Source organism: Phodopus roborovskii, unplaced genomic scaffold, assembly GCF_943737965.1.
Source record: "Phodopus roborovskii unplaced genomic scaffold, PHOROB, whole genome shotgun sequence".
Taxonomy (NCBI): Eukaryota; Metazoa; Chordata; class Mammalia; order Rodentia; family Cricetidae; genus Phodopus; species Phodopus roborovskii.
In genome coordinates, this window is record NW_026125397.1 from 6195270 (window position 1) to 6216419 (window position 21150).

Genomic DNA, 21150 nt, shown 5'->3' on the forward strand with positions numbered 1-21150 from the left:
TTGAATAGGTGGAACAAACTAGAACTTTATGGATTTCTATATTAACTCTAATATGGAACATGAAAATGATGTAGCAGATATTTTTATCCCTTGGTGTAGGCTGTTGATCTTTAACAGAGATGGTAAGACATTTGTGCTGCCAGCCCTCCGTCCTGTGTCTGTGTGCTTCCTGTCTCAGGCTCGGTATGGCATCTAGGCCTTCCTAGCTCAAGGTTTCTGACAGCTGTTCCCAACAGGCTAGAGTTGCTATGCAAAGGAGTCTCCTAGGTCTGGAAACTCAGCATGCATCTCAGAAATGATAGTTGGTTTCTCAAAGCCTGAGTACATGTTTAAAAGTAGAATTTTTATTAGAATAACTGGGATATCTACTCATTGCCTTCTCTTGTCCTCTGTATTTTCCTTGAAATAACTCCTATTTGTGATGTAAGAGGTCAACAAGCCTTTGAGGGCTGACCAGAGAATGATATTTTTACATGGGTCATTCATGCTTCCTCAAAGACCTCACAGGGGGAAAAATGTCTTTAGAACACACAAAGAGAACTTGTATTTTTGAAGAACAGACACACTATATTGAAATAAGCAGCATAGCATTTTTTATTTACAGAGCTGGCATGCATTTGTTATTAAGTAGTGAATATGACTGACAGGGATGCTGTCCAGTCACTGTGCACCACCCTATCATGCTGATCAAGGAGCCCCCAAAGTCCTTTGCATGCTGACACTTCCTCCCTGTCCATCAAAGACAAGCAGCACCCTGAGTTTTCAGCATCACTGATTGATTAACTTACCAGGTTCTTAATTCTGATAGTGTGTGTGTGTGTGTGTGTGTGTGTGTGTGTGTGTGTGTGTGTGTTGGGCTTCACTCTCTTTTGAGTCAATGGGATGCATCTTTGTGGCTTTAGGTCATTTGTAGTATTTCTTATTCAAATATTTATACCACAGTTTACCCTTCCTACTATCTGTAAACATTTGAAGTCTTTGCATTTTGTTGTAGTTGTTTTGTTTTTGCTCTTTACTGTTATAAGCAATGCTGCTTCTGTTACTGGATTGGTGGGTCTTAGGATTTGTGCATGACTGGTGTTAGTAGAAACAACAAAAAGCTTCCTGAAGTGCTTGCTCCTCCAGCAAATGTATCAGAGTTCACATAGTTCCGATTCTATTCCATCGTCAACAGCCTAAAAGTTTATTCATTTCAGCAACATTCTTATCTTATTGTGACTTAATTTGCATCTCTCTAATTTGAATCAGGATTTTTGAGGATGTAGCTATGAGGAAACTCAGAGGCCAGAACATTCTGTAACCCAGTAAGCCATGTGTGTCTATACCTTTCCTGAGGTCAGAGACAGAGTGGGAGCTGGCACTAGCTCTTTACTTTCTAGAGTGTGGTTTTCTTGGATTTTAATGGGTGGATTATGGTATTTTCCTACTTTATAAGGCATCACAGCCAGAGTCTCTGAGACTTCTCAAAATTCTTTGTACATGTGAAGGGTTGTGCTTTTCTGCCAAGAGACCATTTATCATGAGAACTGCAATGTATGTTTACAAGATCCCATAATGGAAGCAGCCATTCATAAGAGCGGCTAGAGAAGCTTCTCTCAGCCTTCCTAATGCTGTGACCCTTTAATACAGTTCCTCATGTTGAGGTGACCCCCAACCATAAAATTATTTCATTGATACTTCATTGCTACTGTTATGAATTATAATGTAAATATCTGCTATGTAGGATATCTGATTCCAAATGGGTTATAACTCACAGATTGGGAACTGCTTGGCTAGAGTACCACTAGGATTATGTAGTATTTTATGATAGTTGAAGCTGGAAGTTATAGGCATGAATGTTTTTAGGGTGAGTCACGCCAGAATTAACTTAAGAATTGAAGGAAATTGATAAATGGAATCTAGAATAGCCAATTATGAATGTGTGAGAAAAAAACCAAAAACAAAAATACTCCATACATAGTTGTTGTAGTTAAGTCTATGGCATTGATGGATAATTCCAAACCCTGGGCTTACTTACATTCTGTGGAACAAAACCAAAAATAATATATATGGGAAAAAAAGTCTGTAAAGAAGTGTGGCTGGCAAGAGCAGAAGGGAAATGAGAGGTTGGAGAGGGAGTAACCAGAATGTAATATATATATATATATATATATATATATATATATATATATATATATATATGTGAAATTGTCAGAGAATAAAATTTGTCAATAAAAAAAAAATAGAACTCTGGCATTTGAGTGCCCCCCCCAAAGAAAACAGACAAATCCATTGGTAGCAAAATCTTCTGGTTGGGGGCTAGAGAGATTGCTCAGCAGTTAAGAATACTTGCTGCTCTTGCGAAGCACTGGTGGTCAGTTCCTAGCACACACATGGTGACTCCCAAACATCTGTAGCTCCACTTTCATGGGGAGTAACGCCCTCTTCTGACCCTTCTGGGCACTGCATCCACATGATGTACAAACATACATAGAGACAAAACACTCATGCACATAAAATAAAAAGTAAACAACTCTCAAAAGAAAAACAAAATGAAAAAAAGCATTCCCATCAGAATGTGAGTGCAGAAGTTTCTTAAAGCTTGTGCAGTAAGATCACATGTGCTTTCCTGTGTAGGTTTGTTTTCAGAAGCGCTCTGGGAAGCTCAAGTTAAAAACTCTGCTATAAATGTTAAATGTAGATAACAGAAATATGTTTTGTGCTTAATCATTTGTTTCATGTTTTAATCATGTGTCTCCTTTAGATTCAAACTAATTCCTTACATAATCTTATTAGAATTTTAAAAGAAACACAGTGTCCCTGTGCTGTTCAGTAACTATTCTTACTTCACAAGTACTGTTCTTATTTATTAAGAATCTCTGCTTAGTACTTGATGCTGTATAGTTCTTAGGACTTTGAAATGAAGTAAGATGTCTCTATAAAAGTATCGGTTCTAAAGTAGGAGTGAGTCTAATCCAAATACACTATCTGAAATTCTCTAAGAATTAACAAAAATATTTTTTAAAGTATGGGCCATTTTGCTTTGGGGGCCCATTCCACATAGAGGATACTCCCTCAGCCTAGACACATCGGGGAGGGCCTAGGCCCTGCTCCAAATGATAAGATAGTCTTTGAAGACTCTGCATGAAGTCTGCTCCCTGGAAAGCAGAAAAGGGATGGGATGGGGGTTGGTGGGGGGAACAGGAGATCATGGGAGGGTGCGGGAACTGGGATTGACATCTAAAACAAGCTTGTTTCAAATTTAAATAAAAATTATCACAAAAAAAGAAAGAAAAGAGGGGAAAAAGTAAAATAAAATATGGGTCATTTTGTTGGTCTGGGAGGAAATATGTTCAGGTCTAGTGAAGCGATGCTAGTTTTTTGCCCCTTAATACATGACTGTACAAAAGGGAAGCTAGTGTCTTGACTTTTCTCTTTGGAGCCAGGGTAAGCTTTTCCTGTAAAAAGAACTTCAGTCCCAAGAGGTGAGCAGATTTGCTGGAATTGTGTATACTCAGAAATGGGAGGTGATTTTCTCCAGAGGTCTTTTGGCAGAACGAGCAAGTGGTTAATGGAGGAAAAGGAATCGAAAACTCATCCCTTCCCTCCTCCTCTGCCGTCTAATATACCTATTTCTCCTGCCACAACGTCTGAAAATATGTGGTTAACCCCCCCCTCACACCCCGCCTCTTATATAAGAAGTTTGGTGTTGTCATAACTTTGTCATGCCTCAGTTGTTGACACAGTACAGAAATAGGTAGAATACTTCTTTTCCATGGGAATCTTAAAGGGAAAGACACCCCTTTCCTCTCTAGTGACTTGTCTTACGGGTAGAGTATGGCTGCTATTTGTGAGGCATGAGTACACTCTTATTAGTTTTATGTACTACGTTCTTAGCTGGTGACTGTAAGGTACTTCCTGGAGCTCTCTCATTTCCCTGTGTGGGAATCATCCATGGGCCGGCGCCCTGCCCTATGCTCTGATTCCAGAGACTTCCCGGTGGGATCCAGTCTAAGTGCACAGCTCACTGGCTCTGTATTTCATCTCTGCCGTTTCCTTTCATTTCTGCTGCCACCAGCCAGGTCCACATTGTTCCTCCCAATCGTTCTCTCTGCTTCCTTGCTTGCCTACCTGGTCTTCTCACATTGTAAACAAGGCAGACCTCAACATCATAGGTCAACCCCCCCCCCCCCCGGTTTAAAATTCATCTTTGACTTTCTTGGCTCACATCCTAATCGGCTCCCTACCCCCACTCATCATCTTCCTGCAGCTTCTCGGGCTGACCTTTGTCACCTCAGGGCCTTGGACTTGCTTTCTTTGCAGGTGGTTCCTTTGGGGCATTCAGGTGGTCTCAGTACACCCTTAGTGGTGCCTTATTGGACCTACTCTCTAATAATGCTCTCCTCAGCCTGCTTTGTTTTTATAGTGTCTTTTATCAGAATATCAAAGTATAATGACTATTAATTTCCCCTGTGTTACCCAGTAAAATGTTAGTCTTTTTAAGTTTTTTCTTTTTTATTAATTTTTTTTATATTTATTTTACATACTAAGCAGAGTTTACCCTCCCTCTTTTTCGCCTGTTCCCTCCCCCCACATCCTGTTCACCTTCCCCCATCCACTCCTCTTCCATTCAGAAAGGGGCAGGCTTCCGTTGGAGTCAACCAAGCATGGCATATCCAGCTGAGGCAGGATCAAGCTCCTCCTCCTGCATCAAGGCTGGGTGAGGCTACCCAGCATGGGGAATAGGTTCTCAAAAGCGAGCTCATGTGCCAGGAATAGGTTCTGATCCCACTGCTAGGGTGTCTCATAAACAGACCAAGCTACACAATCACCCCCACACAGAGGACCTCAATCAATCTCATTCAGGCTTCGTAGCTGTCCATCCAGAGTATGTGAGCTCCTACTAGCTCAGGTCAGTTGTCTCTGTCCCCTGTTATGGTCTTAACCCCCCTTGCTCATACTGTCTCTCCTCCCTTTCTTCAACTGGACTCTCGGAGCTTGGCCCAGAGCTTGACTGTAGATCTCTGCAACTGCTTCTATCAGTTAGTGGAATAAGTCTCTCTGATGACAATTAGGGTAGTCACCAATCTGATTACACGAGAAAGCTAGCTGAGGTTGCTGGAGTCTTAGCTGGGGTCATCCTTGTGGATCCTGGGAGTTTCTTCCATGCCAGGTTTCTCCCTAACCCTAAAATGGCCCCCTTTATCATCTTTCATTACTCACCCTCTGTCCCACTCCCAACTTGACCAACCCAATCCCTCACATTCCCATCTCTCTATGCTCTCCCCTTTAGCCCCTCCCCTGCCCTGAGATTACCCAGGAGATTTCATCTATTTTACCTTCCCAGGGAAATCCATGTGACCCTCTTAGGGTCCTCCTTGTTACCTAGCTTTTCTGTGGCTATGCATTGTAGATTGCTTCATATCTAATATTCACCTGTAAGTGAGTACAAACCATGTTTGTCTTTCTGGGTCTGGGTTACCTCAGCCAGGATGATTTTTTTTCTAGTTCCATCCATTTGCTTGCAAGTTTCATGATGTTATTTTTTTCATTGAGTAATACTCCATTGTGTGAAGGTACCATATTTTCTTTATCCATTCATCAATTGAAGGGCATCTAGGTTGTTTCCAGGTTCTGACTATTATGAATAATGCTGCTATAAACACAGTTGAGCAAGTGTCCTTGTGGTATGATTGAGCATCCTTTGAGTATATGTCCAAGATTGGTATAGCTGGGTCTTGAGGTAGATTGATTCCCAGTTTTCTGAGAAACCACTATACTGATTTCCAAACTGGCTGTACAAGTCTTCACTCCCAAGAAAATGAAGTTATAATAAACAAAGGGTATATTTTTTATGATAATATTTTTTTATTTAAATTTGAAAAAAGTTTGTTTTACATGTTAATCCCAGTTTCCTCACCCTCCCCTCCTTCCCTGCCCTCCTCCCAACCCCCATCCCATCCCCTTTTTGCTCCTTAAGGAGGGTGAGGCCTTCCATGAGGGATCTTCAAAGTCTGTCATATCGTGTGGAGCAGGGCTTAGGCCCTCCCCCCATGTGTCTTGGCTGAGAGAGTATCCCTCTATGTGGAATGGGCTTGCAAAGTCCATTGGGATAAATATTGATCCACTACCAGAGGCCCCATAGACTGTCCAGACCTCGTCATTAACACCCACGTTCAGGGGGGTCTGGGTCAGTCCTATGCTGGTTTTCCAGCTATCAGACTGGGGTTCATGAGCTCCCCCTTGTTCAGGTCAGCTGTCTCTGTGGGTTTCTCCAGCCTGGTCTTGACCCCTCTGCTCATCACTCCTCCCTCTCTGCAACCGGATTCCAATAGTTTGGCTCAGTGTTTAGCTATGGGTGTCTGCTTCTGCTTCCATCAGCTACTGGATGAAGGCTCTAGGATGGCATATAAGGTAGTCATCAATCTCATTATCAGGGAATGGAATTTATGGTAGCCTCTCTACTATTGCTTATATTGTTAGTTGGGGGTCATCCTTGTAGATCTCTGGACATTTCCCTAGTGCCAGATTTCTCTTTAAACCTATAATGGCTCCCTCTATTATGTTATCTCTTTTCTTGCTCTCCTCTATTCTATCCCCGACTCATTCTTCCTCTTCCCTCATGTCCTCCTCTCCCTTCCTCTTTTCCCCTTCTCTTTTTCTTAACTCCCTCTCCCCTCCACACATGCTCCCAATTTGCTCAGGAGATCTTGTCCACAAAGGGTATATTTTTACTATTTACTTTTCCTCCTGCATCTGCTAGCTTCATGTGTTTCATTGTTGGATGTTACATCAATCTTTTAACAATCCTTTATTTATGAAAATTTTATTCCAAGATTGCATGCATATTTATGAGTTGGGGATCTTGACATGTATGTTGTCTCTAGGATGCATCCTTGGAGATCTACATGGATAAAGTGCAATGTTGCCCATATAATGCTACATTTACTTAAATGATTACGGTTATTATTAGCTTTATTCACCATAATATAATCTATGTCCAGTGATTGACTGTATTATAGTGCTGCTTCTTTTTTATGAAATTACAGTTTGTGGTTAGTTGTGCAATTGTCTCATGTGCATTTGGTTGGCTTGAAGCTGACTAGTTATTTTTTAGGTTACACTAGTATTAGTTTCCTGGAAATTTAGGCAATTGTATCTTTGGTTTCTTTATAAAACTGTTTGCTTGTTTGTTCTTTACCAATTCCTGAGCGGTTATTTTTTTTTCATTATAGAGTAATTGCCTTTTATGTGTTTAACAGCAGGGCTTTCTTAAAGTAGTTGATACTGTTAGTTACTTTGGAAGAACTCACAAAGGACATGCACAGTGCTTTGCATGGACATACTTGTCATTCTTATTCCTCCTTCTGTAGTATAGTTATCATGATCATTGAAGAGATCATGGCTGCAGTTATGAGTTAGTGATATGGGTTATGGCCATTTACTTCTATAGCATGGGTTTGTCTTTATCCCCTGTGAAGTCAAAGAGAATGGCCACAGACATAAGCAAGATCTGCTTGTAGCCATGGGCCATTGTTCTGCTGGGAGTGTAGAAGCTGTTGCCTTTAATAAAGGTCCACTGAGGCTTGCTTATTGGGAAAACTCAAGAGTTTTTCCTTCCTTTTGGGCATGAGATAAAAGAGGGCTGGTCAGAAAATGTCTAGTGATTTAGTTATATTGTCTTTTAGGAAGGTATCTAAGCTCTTTTTGTGTTCGTTTTGTTTGTTGGTTTGAGAGTGAACCTTGCTATGTGGCTCCTGATGGTCTTGAATTTGTAAACCTTTTATTTACAGAGTGCTGAGATTATAGCACGAATAATGTCTTAATCTAGTACATTACTTATTTTTTAGTTTTTCATTTTGTGTTTGTGTATGATCTGTATATGGTGTGTGTGTGTGTGTGTGTGTGCGCGCGTGTGTATTTAAGTATGTAAACACAGGCATATGTCCCATAGTGTAGAGGTCAAAGGACAACCTCAGGAACTCACTTGGGACAGGGTATTTTTGCTGTGTTGCAGATTCCAGGTTAGCTGGCCAGTGAGCATCTGGGGGATGTACTGTCTCAGCCTTCCATCTTGCCACGGGAGCACTGGGAATGTACATACATGTGGCTGTGCATGCTCTACATGTATTCTAGGGGTTTGAACTTAGGGCCTCATGCTTGCAAGGCAAACATTTTACCCACCAACTCTTCTCCTCAGCTGTAGCCCAGAAATTTAAGGTACTTTCAATTGTATGTTCTGTGCCTCATGTTAAGCATCTTGTGTTTTAAAAATGTTGTCATATTTTTACCACCAACTCTGTCAGATGAGAAAACTTAGTTTTGGAATGCTTAAATCATGTGCTCAAGTTCATTCAGTTATGGAAAGTTTGTGTTGGCTCTCAGGACAATGGTTCATATAGCACTATGTATTTAGATTATGTTGTATTATACCAGAGTGTAATGTATGTGTCTGTATAATTTGTCTCTGTGTATGAAACATCTATTGTGTGCTAGACAGTCTGGATCCTAGGGATCTGTCAGTGAGTAAAACAGATGTTCGCATCTGTAGATTGAATGTTTAGTGAGAAAAGACATAAGGTAAAGACATGAGTTAAAAGGAAAAATTAAGTAGTTTGAATAATAGCAATAACTAAAACCATACTGGATGCCGGGAAAGGACTGTATTTATGAGGAACTCACCTAGGGACCAAGCAGGTTTGCAGGACTTAATGGTTGAGCTGATACTTGAACTCATCATTGAGGCAATTAGCAGAATGCATCTTGCAGTTATCTGAAGATGTTTTGATCGGGGAAAGACATAGAGAGGGCTGTTCAGATGGCTGCTCATTTGAGGTATTAGAGGTGAAAATGAGCCAGTGCCAGGTTAGGTCAGCTTCACCAGCTGTTGTAAAGCCTTTTTGCCATGGCTAGAACAAGGATTTGGCCAGTAAAGAGGGAGGTGAGAAGAGGTGGGGCTGGTGGATAGTAGGCTTATGGAGTCAGCATGCTGGAAAGAAGGAGCTGTGTGCATAGGAGGTGGTGATTGTAAGCGGTGTGCCTGGCATAACACTGGAATTGTGCATGACGCACAGCATGTGACATACTCTAGAAGCATGCAGTCATGGCCCAAGGATGAAGTCATTTTGGGGAGCAGTGGAAGGATCAGCCACTTATGTATTGAAAACCTCAGGAATTAAGACAGGAGTCTGGGTGAGCAAGATAAGAGTAAGCCAAGAGCTACAGCTATCAAAAGAGGCAAGTGTGGTGGAGGTACCAGAATGCCTAAAACTGCCCTGGACAGAGAAGATGGGTTTGGGTATTTTCTGCACATCAGTTCCTCTAGTACCCACTCAGATGTCATTTCAGAATTTGCCTTTTCTTTTTTTCCTGAGTGCCCCTAGATCTAATCTCTGCATTGTTTATTTTTGATTTATCATTACCCCTAATTCTGGCAGTACATTGTAGACTATTTGTTGTAGTTAAGGTGACTATTGCTAAGATGAAACACCACGACCAAAAGCAACTTGGGGAGGGAAGGGTTTATTGGGCTTACATGTCTGGAATCACAGTCCATTGAGGGAAGCCAAGGTAGGAACTCACACGAGGCAGGAACCTGGAGGCAGGAGCTGATGCAGAGGCCATGGAGGAGTGCTGCTTACTGGCTTGCTCCTCATGCCTTGCTCAGTCTACCTTTTTTGTTGTTTGTTTGGTTGGTTGGTTTGGTTTTTCAAGACAGAGTTCCTTTGTATTGTTTTGGAGCTGTCCTGGAACTCACTCTGTAGATTAGGCTGGCCTTGAACTCACAGAGATCCACCTGCATCTCCCTCCCCAGTTCTGGGATTAAAGGGATAGGTTACCAATGCCCAGCTCAGTCTGGTTTTTTATAGAACCCAAAACCACCATGCAGGGTTGTCTCCAACCACAATGGGCTGGGTCCTTTCACATTAAACACTGCTTTTAAAAATGTGCCCTATGCTTGCCTACAGCTTGATCTCATGAAGGCATTTTCTCAATTGAGAGTCCCTCTTGCTAACGATTCTAGCTTGTGTCAAGTAGACACAACACTAACCAAGACATTGATGCTACTGAATTCCCCTCAAGTATGAATCACAATGATTAATAAGGATATTCTTACTATTTACTTCTGACTCATAAGAGAGAATGACAGCCCCTTGCTTCCGTTAGTGCCGTGTGCTGGCTCTCGCTGTCTTCAGTAGAAGCAGCTTCTCCAGGTTGTTTTCAGCCAAAGTTAATGACAAGTGGGAACCAGGTGGTTTTGTGCCTGAGGGTGCCAAGCATCTGTGGCTGGAGTAATGAAGTAAAAATGCCCAGAGTCAGCAGCAGGAAGTAGAATCACATTTCCAAGCCTGGCTGACATGGGTGCCCTTGCCGGTGGCCTTTCCAGGTTGGTTCGGACTTGTCCGTCCTCTATGGAGTGTAAGACTGAATCTGAGCTTCTGGGTCACACAAGGGTTTCACCAATCATTTTGTTTCTGACATGTTGCAGCTCTAGATTCGGTGATAGGTTTGTTTTCTGTTAGAAGATGGTGGTGGTATAGTCTGCCCTCAGCTGTTTGGATGTTGTTTGAAGGTGTTCTATGTGCTTTAAAGCAGGGTCTGTGGTCACCAACAGCCTGTCATACTCACTTGTCAAACATTTGCAAGAACTCCACATTCCTCAGGCTGCAACACTACATAGCCCTCATCCAGTGTACCTGCAATTTTATGACTTAAAGTGTACTTTGTTAAAGAATATTTTTCTTATGTCCTAGTCCACTAGAAGGCAGCACACTCACACATACTTAACAGGAGGAGACAGTAGGAATTGCTTGTTTTTTGATGAAACAACAATGCACTTTTAGGGTGGATGTGTTGGAGGTACTGTTGTATTTCTATTATGAAAAATATAACTATTCCATAGAGTCCCCTCCTTGGAAGTGAGCAATAGTATAAATAGTTCAAAATGGCAAAAGTGTTTTATTTATTTCTCATAGAAGTCTTAATTTACATTTTCTTCTTATGTAGTAAATTAGGAATTTCTAGAATCCCTTTTGTAATTTGAATAGTATTCCTTAATATTTACGAATCATGTTTTTGTTTAATTGAATTTATTCCAATTGAAATGGAATATGACCATCCTATAAACTGGAAACACCCCAGACCATAAACTGAAATGGAACCATCAAGAAATGGGAAGGATCATTTTCCAGATCACTGGCCTGCCTGCCATCTGCCTCATAGCATTTTCCCCTGCAGGCATATTTTCCCCCAAGTATCTTCAAGCTGTATGGTCAGCTGAGCCGGGCCAAAGGAATCCCATTAGCCAATCATCCCCATTCTTCTCCAAGAGGAAATCACCTGTGGGAGCCACAAAATGGAGTCACGAAATAATACTGTGGTTATAGTGTCTTCTACAAGGACGTTCATCAGCAATGCAGAGTCACTGTAATCCAGCTTCTAAATTAATGTAACAGATAAGAATAACCTGCTCTGTGCCTCCCAGCCACTAGTAACACATACTTTCTGAAAATTACAGGGAGTCAGCTTGTTGCCAAGGCACCCATTGTGGAAAGTTTGAAACATTGTTAAGTATTTACAGCAAATAGTAACATGTGGAGTCCTTAGTACAGGCAGGGCTGAGTGGAGCTTGTGAGTACAGAATTTAGTTAATATTTAAGATTCAGAACAGGGATACCAGCTTTTCTATTAAAGCATCCAGTAGTTGATACTTCAGACTTTTGGAGGCAATGTATGATTTCCTACAAGTTCTTCATTTTGTTGTTTGTGTTTACTCTTTATATTTAATAGCTATCTTAGCTTCGAAAATTACAAAATGAGATACTGAGCTTATCAGGGCATTTGATGACCTTGGTACAGGAAGATAGTGATAGAGGTGTGTAAAATGATGACTCTAGAATTTTGTTAGCCCATAACACCAAGGGAAACAAAAGCAGGCTTGTTTCATCTGCATAGAGTGGGCCTTGCTATGCCCTGGTGTTGCAGGGAACTTACCGGAGGTGCTGGGTACACACCAACTCCTCTTGGCCCCTTCCCATTGCTTCAAGTTAGGCACACTTGAATTTTGTGTCCTTGTGTTGATGACCCACTCAGACCATGAAATGACCTTTTTTTTTTTTTTTTCAGTATGCCTATCACACTGAAATAACACAATTTTGAAAGCCAGTTAATCGCAATTTTAATCCCAGCTCCTTTACCAAATAGATACAGTTTCTTGGCACCAGTTAATGTCTATGTCTTATCATTGTCTTTGTAAAATGAGACTGAGTCAATATCACACACACGTGTGCACATGCATGCACGCGTGCACACACACACACATGGAATGGATTAGGTAATTTCAGATTTATGTATCTGTATTATCTGTTTATCCAGTGTTGCATGATTTAGTTGATTCGCAAGCATACGCCTACTGGAGTCAAAGGACACTGTAAAATTGCTGTTTGTACCCAGAACCTCTGTGTTTGGCCCACAGAGGTTACCCAGGAATCATTGAGTGAATGAATTAATTACAATTGAGCACTTAGCATTTTAAACTCACCTCCTACTTTTGCTTTTTGTTTTAGAAATACATGCTGTTTTTTATATAATTGATCTGTCCAGTACTTTTTATAGTTATGCTGTAAAAATATCCATTGAGTATCAGCCCAATAAATACAGAAATGGATAAAATATAGTTTTAATCCTTGCCTATAAGGAGTCTACTTTCTACTTGTGGTGTCTAGTAGGTGATCTGGTCATTTCACTCTACATGTAACTATAGAATTAGGTAGCCGAATCTCCAAACTACAGGCTGCTTTTCTGTTTCCTATTCCAAACCAGTGGAGATGTCACCCCATTGGCACTCTGGGGAGGGTCCTCCAGAAGAGCACAGATGTTTTAGGTTCTCGTTTGAATCACTTTTTTGTAGCACCTGTTTCTGTGACTCCTCACTTCTTCCCTTTTCTGGGCTGGATGCTGTGTGAGTATCCTGTGTTTCCCCCTCTATCTGCATCCATGCGCTTGTCCGTTACAGGCATCCGCTAAGACAGCAGCATAGTTCTACTCTCAGTGCAGACCCTGTAACACAGGAAAGAGATTGCTGCCATTTTGGACATGAGCAAATTTCACATGTCAATGTTTCCACTCAATTTTCTCTTGGAAAATCAGTCTGTTGCTGTTACTGAGTAGCCAGAAACCAATCACTTACTTCTTCTTTCTTTTCTTTTCTTTTAATTATTATTATCTATCATTATGCCTTTGTTTTTCTTTCTTTTTATCATTTAATTGCCCAGTTGCTCCTAATGTAATATTTTCTCTGGCTATAACTTTTGTAAGAATTATTCATTATTTTTCTATTATGATAGCTGTGGAAATCCAAAGGACGCTGAATCAACTTGGAACACCTCAAGATTCACCAGAATTGAGGCAACAGCTGTAAGTTTTGTTTTGGGTTTTGTTTGTTTGTTTGTTTGTTGTTTTTGGAGACAGGGTTTCTCTGTGTAACTGCCCTGGCTGCCCTGGAACTCACTCTGTAGACCAGGATGGCTTCAAACTCACGGAGATCTGCATGGCTCTACCTTCTGAGTGCTGAGGATTAAAGGCCTGCACCTGTGCACCAACCACCCAGCTTTTTTTTGTTTTTCAGACAGAGAAAAGAGAAAACCAATTTTATGCTGCTTTTATAGTAGGTTTTTATTGGAGAAGGCAGGAGACTTGCTGAGGATTTAAAGCCAGCCTAAGCTACAGAGTAAGTTCCAGATCATCTTGTGCTACACAGTGAAACTCTGTGTCAAAACTTCGAAACACACACACACACATTTACATATGTATCAATAAATATGCCAGTAGAGCAATAATAATAGTGCTTTGTGTGTTTTATAGATTTCATGTTTTCTCATCCGAACTTTGTAAAATTTGAGTGATGTACACACACAGAAAACTTTCAGGACCTTGATGATCTACCCAATATTATTCAGAACCTCTTAAGTTCTCAGCATTTTAATGGCTACAGATTACAACTGATACACACTCATGTATGCACATACACACACATACACTTGCATATGTACATACATATACAGGGACACACACATACACACAAACAAGAACATGCACAAACACACACACACATACATAAGTGTGTTTGTCCACACATGCACAAACACAAATACACATATTTATTCACACACATACACATGCATACACGCACAGAAACACACACACACACACATACCATTTTTCCATACAACAATTAGCTAGAACAAAAGTACAAAGAAGATATGAAAAAAATATACAATATAAACTCATGTTTTTAAGAAGTACCATTTGAAGTGGTCTTTAGTTTATATTTAATTCTCTACAATAAAATAGATGTTGGGAGTGAATCTTAGGTAATACACACTCATTGAAATGCAATGCAATGGAAGTAAATACTAAATAGTCACATTATTTTTGTGGCATTAACAGTAGAAATTTTGAATCCATTAGCATGATCATGCATTTTGAGAACTTTGACTATCCTGTTCCAGAGCACATCCCTGAAGCACATCCAAGCAAGGGCATTTGGTATCTAGAACTATGAGCTGGTTATTTTTCTTCTTCACTAGCTCTATACAGGCATCTGTATCTGAGCATCTTTTTATCATGAGCCTCACTGGCAGTTCATGTGTAATATAGGGGATGTACAAGGGAGGCCTTGGTGTCATTTCTAAGCATCCCTTTAATGCAAGATTATATTGTTGAATATCAAGTTCTTCACAAAAATTCATACTCTTTTATTTAAGGTATAGGTATAATTTATCTGCCTCCATTTTTTTTTTGTATTTTTTGTATTCAGGTCTCATATATATATATATATATATATATATATATATATATATATATATATATACACACACACACACACACATATATACACACACATACATACATACATATATATATATGTATATATATACATATATTTACACAAAGAAATAAGACATACAAGATGTACCTCACACTGGGGAGCTGGACAAAACAGTCTTTCTTCCTCAGATGCCCTCCAGGAGAGACACAGAAAAGAGCTGTACTGTACACATTCTCAGTCTCTCAGATATAAAGGACCAGGCAGCCAGCACTGTCCTGACTACATGCCCTTCTCACTGGAGTAATTTTCATTTGTAGTTAATGATATTTACTTGTAGGTAATAACAATTCATAGTTCTCTAAGTGTGGTTATTCTGGGTGAATGAAGACCCTTCTATGTCATAGTTCTTAGTGTTTATATAAAAAAAAAATAGAACCTAAACATTTGGTTTGACAGAAAAAAATTGACAGCCAATTCAGAAAACCATGAGTACTTTTATAGTTTATAATTTGAAAGTATACATACCCAGACCAAAAAAAAAATTAGTTCTTCTACAACTATTTACTAGGGTTGACACAAGTGGACAAATCTTTCTTTGGCAATAATGTGCTTTTGCCTTCTGTTTCTCTTTTTGTTTTTTTTCTTTTAACTTAGGCAGCAGAAGCAGCAATATACTAACCAACTTGCAAAAGAAACAGACAAGTACATTAAAGAGTTTGGATCACTTCCCACCACACCCAGTGAACAGGTACCAGGCTTTCAAATGCATGCTTTGATGTGAAAGAAATTAAATGTATGCTCAGATCTTTGAATGGTGATCCTACAAAGAAAATTAGGCAACCAAAAACATTGTATTTGATATTAGTTACCAGAACACAAAACTGTATTTAGTTGTTCAGGTAGTATCATGTGGTTTCATAAAGCAGAAATTACTTCCATGTAGTTGCCCTGACCCATAATCAAGTACATGCTGAGAAAATGCCTCTTGTGTAATTGCATCCTGGCTTTGTAGGGCTGTTGCCCCCCCCACCCCCCAGCATACACACACTCAAGATGTGCTTGGGGGCACAAGTTAGCTTCTTGCTTACTGCAAGTTATTAAGTGTGTGTGTGCGCACACACACGCGCGTGTGCACATGTGTGTATGTATGTATGTATGTTTATTTGCCTAAAAGGAGCATTACCTAAATTTAACTGTAAGACCATGACCCACTGATCAGCCACTACGGAAGTCTAAGGTGAGAAATTCTGCGGCAGGCTTTTTGCCTCAAGGTGAAAGTGTAAGAGTTTGAATCCTTTATAAAGGTTCCTGAGTGTCCATCAGATGGCTTCTATAATTGGGAACTGAGTGACAATTTTAGGATCAAATAAAGAGCCAAATAGTAGTGAAGCAACTACTTCAGATCTTAGTGAGCTTCTCAGTTTGATTCAGCAGGCTGTTTCTCTCCCTTCTCTCTAGCGTCAAAGAAAGATACAGAAGGATCGATTAGTGGCGGAATTTACTACATCACTGACTAACTTTCAGAAGGCCCAGAGGCAAGCTGCTGAGAGAGAGAAAGAGTTTGTTGCTCGAGTGAGAGCCAGCTCCAGGGTGTCGGTGAGTATTGTGAGTGCTGTAGTGAGGGTGTGGCATTTGCATCACCCTGATGTATAAAGTTGTAGAGGTCCGTGACACTCTTAAATGTGTGGCCATTTAAAGGGGTCTTGCCCAGGTTTTTAAGAATGGTGTTGTGTATTGTTGTAGTTACTCCTTGTGGAGAAATAGCAGAGTACAGACTACTTGAAAATAGAAAAACCTATCTTGTCAAAGGTTAGAGGTCAAGTCCAGGTGGCCTTTTCATGGCAAGTCAGTTTGAGGTTTGGTGCTTGAGTGTGTGCACCAAGTGATGAACTCAGAGCATGTGCTAAGGGATTCTGAAAATGAATATGAACCTGGAAAGGATGATCTAAAGTGAACTTTTGGGTTAACCTAGTTTTTCATTCGTACAGGATCCACCATTACTTGGTATTTCCCTTATTAATGCAGAGGTTTCATAATGACATTTCTAGTATTAGCTAAATTATATTTATTATTTTGTCCTTGAAAATAGTGAATTCCATCCTTGTCAGATTAAGATATTATTTTGTCATTACTTAAGCAATTGACCTAGGAAATTAGAACAAGAACTTTTCTTTTTCTGCTCCCATTGCATGTGCACACACCCATATGTGTGCACTCACACACTCACTCACATGTATGCACACACACTCACATATATGCACACACACATGGATACAGGTCAGCCATGTTAAGAGGAAATGTAGGTGCTGCTTACTTTCCCTTACTTTTGCTTTCTTTCCATCTTCTAACTCAATTACTCAGGGGAGTTTTCCTGAAGACAGCGCGAAGGAAAAGAATCTCGTGTCCTGGGAAAGGTAAGAAATAAAAACAAAAAGAAACACTTTGTAAATCAAAAGATATTATTTCAAGTTTGATATAATATAGTTCATGAAGCAGAACTCATGAGAGCTTGTATTGTATTATAGCATAAATAGTTTATTTATAAATAAATAGTAAATTTGGGAAAATTAAATATTTCTAAAGTATTTAAAGTGCAATGTGCAAATAGATCGCCCAAATAAACTTATTTACTTAATTTTAAGAATAAAATATTCTTATGTGAAATTGGCAAGTACAATTTTTAATACTTACGTGAATTGAAACCTATATATGATGAAATCATGAATGTAATGAAAATGGGATAAAGTTTGGATAAATATCTATACTTAGAAGTTTTTATTTGTTTACCGAGGTTTTTTTGGAGGCAGAATCTCACTGTGTTATCCAGGCAGGAACTCACCAGGTAGCCAGGACTAACCTTAAATTGCAGCTCTTTCTACCTCAGCCTGTTGCAACCTGGGATGACAGGCATTACCACCACGCTTACCTTATTTCAGCACTTCTTAAAATGAGCAATATTCTGGTCTTGAGGATCAAAGTGTCCTTTGTATTGAATAATGTGTCTTCTTTCTGTATTTATTTTTATAGCCAAACACAGCATCAAGTGCAGGTCCAAGATGAAGAAATTACAGAGGATGACCTCCGCCTTATTCAAGAGAGAGAGACTTCAATCAGGCAGCTGGAAGTAAGCCTTACAGGCTTGCCCCGCACAGACCCAGATAATGCGGGGGGAAGAAAACTCTAAGAACATCTATCAGTTTGGTGAAATTTCTAGTTGTAGAATTTGGAATAATTCCTGTTTAAGAAATGATGCTATTAGTGCTAGGGAGAGAGGCCATGTTCCTTCCACATTCTTAAATCACTCTAGAAATTCTAGAAATAAACATCTATCCAGGGAGTCTGGGAAACTGACACCCTTCTGCCTGTACACACCATCCCTCCATGAGTAAGACATTTACAACAGCACTAAAAGAACCATACTTCTTTTTAGGGTGTCTGTTGTATCACAGAGACAAAGGGTTTCTTAGGTTGTAGTTCTCGTGAAACCAAACTAGCCCCTAAAAAGTGAGCTAATAATCATCACCAGTAGCTACAGTTCACTAAAGGTCTTCCATAGCCAAGGCTCTGTGATAACTGTTAATTTTCTCATTCTCTCCTCTGCTAACTATGACACTTTACAGATGGGGAAACTAAGACCACGAAAGGTGTCAAACTTCCTTACACAGTTAAGAGAGTCTGTAATTGGAAAAAAGAAATAGGTATATAATTAAGAAAAGGAAAGCTATAATTTCTTCAGCCAATAAATTTATAATTTCTTTACCCACTAGTGACATTTATAATTTCACTAGTCTGTTGGGTATTCAAATTTATTAATGTAGGGCTTTACATTTATGCATGATGTTCCATCCATCGAAATTGTTGAATGGATGGGTGAATTTTTTTTATTGAAATATAATAATACCCATATTCTTCAAAGAAAATATTTCCTGTGACAAGAAAACAGGTTGGACTCAATTTCCATCCTGCTCATTTAATAAAGCAAGTGTCACAGATTTACTTTGGACAACTAGTGGCCATCCGGGAGCTCTTTTGTTAGGTTTACTTAGAGTGGTATATTTTTCTAATGTTCCTAAAAATGTGTATCTTACTTCTAAATGCATACTTATATGCATTTATTTGCATACTTATGAATTTGTTTCTTTCTTTTTCGTTTGAACTTCTTCATTTGTAAGATGGGAACTGGATTTCTAATAATGCATAATAATGTGTGTTTTTTGTCTTAGGCTGATATTATGGACATTAATGAAATCTTTAAAGACTTGGGAATGATGATTCATGAACAAGGAGATGTGATTGGTAAGCTCTTCTGGTGTGGACTATGAGGTAGGAGGGAACCAGTGACCTGCAGTAGCTTTCTCAGGCAAGAAACCACTCCCTTTCTGTCTCTTTGGGCTCCTTGGAAATCAAAGGCATAGTGTCTCCAGTTTGCTGCCCTTGCCTGCGTTTGCAGTCCTGCTGTTTGGGCAAGCTTCACTTGCTCCAGAAGCTTGTGTTTTAGTCAGGACTGCCTTCTGCTAAGACCATAAAACCCCCTGTGGCTTTCCAGCCTACTTCCAGGCCGTCCGTTTCCTTCTTATCCATACCTAGTACTATCCTGCTGAGGACTGGGGAAACTCATGGTATTTATAATTGTGTATACTGTTTCGTTTTATGGAAAATAGCTGCTTGCCTGGTCATTAGTCCTACCAACTACCAAGTTGTTTGTGATAGATTAATGCAGCTCATTTAGATGCCAGGGGACTGAGACCCTTGCCATTAAAGCTTTCAGTTTGGGAATGTAACCATGGAAATGGGTGGGTGGGGTCATAGATAAGGTCGTTAAAAATAAGTATGGGAGCTGGAGGTAGAGTTCAGTGGGTAGGAGCTCTTGTGGTGCAAGCATGGGGATCTGAGGTCAGAGGCCCCAGAAGAGAAAGCTGGGTGTGGCGACACATGTTCATAACCCTAGAAATATAAGTGAAAAGGCAGGAGCTTTGAGGTTTGCTCCCCAAAAACTTCAGGTTCAGTGAATGACCTTCTTTCAGGATTGTAAGGTGGAGACTGATAGAGGGGGACACCCGACATCCTTCTTTGACCTCTGTACACACAGACGCATATACCCAAATATACATGTCTACATGCAGTGCACACATGCTTGCACACACGGTTGCACACACAGTATAGTAGGGCTGGGCAAATGGCTCAGTTAGTAAAACAACTTGGCACACAAGCAATGAGGACCTGAGTTTAGATCCTTAGCACTGACATAAGAAGATTGAACATAATGTAGGCACATGCTACCCTTGTCCTAATCCTAGAACTAAAGAGGCAGAAACAAGGACACCCCTGGAACACACTGGCCAGTCAGTCTTGCTGAATTGATGAGCTCTAGATTCAGTGAGAGGCTTTGTCTCAAAAAGTAGTGAGAAAAATATCTGAGGAAGACACCCGAAGTCAACTTCTGGCCTCCACACCCATGTACACAAGTATGTGCACAGATACACAAAGTAAGTGGATGATGTACAGCTAGACCAAGGCATTAGTTAGAAGGGTCCACTGCTGAATAGTGAAATCACCAGCTGTGACACAAAGAGAAATATTGAAATGAGCATCACTGAGTCAAGGGTCAAAATATTCAAGAACGGAAGAAGCTATGGAATCATTGAATGTCTACTGCCAAGGAGGGCTACACGAATGTGACACAATGACCTTTAAAACTGAGAGTTTGTAGGGAGGAGTAAGAGCCTCCAGTCCCACAAGTCAGTGTCTATTCTACCCCCCCCAGGTTAGAACAGAGTGGAAAGGAAGGTGCCCCCCTGAGAAAGCCCATGGGTCCTGGGTGGGAACTACACTTCACTGCAGTTCGGTTAATGAAAACAGAATACAGTTATCAACTTCTTACTGTGAAGTTGTCCACTGTCCCATGCAAAGTAGGTAGAGCACTGTGTTCATGTGAATAATTTGAGGTAGCTTGCATTTACAGAATCACACAAAAAGCCAAGGAACACAAAGAACTAACAGGGCAGTTTGACTAAATAAACATACAAAGGACTGGGTGTTGGGGCCCCTCCTTTGTCCTGAGGAGAGTGTTCTTTGAGGAGCTGAGGTAGCCTTTTTCCTATGTGAAGACCAAAGTCTTTGGGCCTGGGGAAAAGAGGGTTGATCTGTTTTTTACATTGGTCTTGAGTCAGTGCAAGCTCTGGGGTTGGAAACTGACAGGAGCTTGGGCTGATGCTGATCTGATATTGGGAAAATGACAGTGCTTTTGTTGTGTCCAGTAGAGCTAGAGAAGATGATTAAGGTCATTTGTTTATGTGTTTGTATTTTGGTTGGAGTACATCTTTTCCTTACATGTATGCTGA

At 40.2% G+C, this 21150-nt stretch overlaps 1 protein-coding gene across 3 annotated transcripts in view; it reads left to right on the plus strand.

The window, feature by feature from the left end:
* Window positions 1-21150, plus strand: part of Stx7 (syntaxin 7) — a 43829-nt gene that overhangs the window by 12808 nt on the left and 9871 nt on the right. For all 3 annotated transcript variants that reach the window (XM_051175403.1, XM_051175404.1, XM_051175402.1), the window contains exons 3-8: window positions 13326-13395; window positions 15464-15557; window positions 16268-16405; window positions 17171-17223; window positions 17837-17933; window positions 19033-19105. In XM_051175403.1, the coding sequence (XP_051031360.1) occupies window positions 13326-13395; window positions 15464-15557; window positions 16268-16405; window positions 17171-17223; window positions 17837-17933; window positions 19033-19105 (525 nt within the window). The remainder of the gene's footprint in view (window positions 1-13325; window positions 13396-15463; window positions 15558-16267; window positions 16406-17170; window positions 17224-17836; window positions 17934-19032; window positions 19106-21150) is intronic.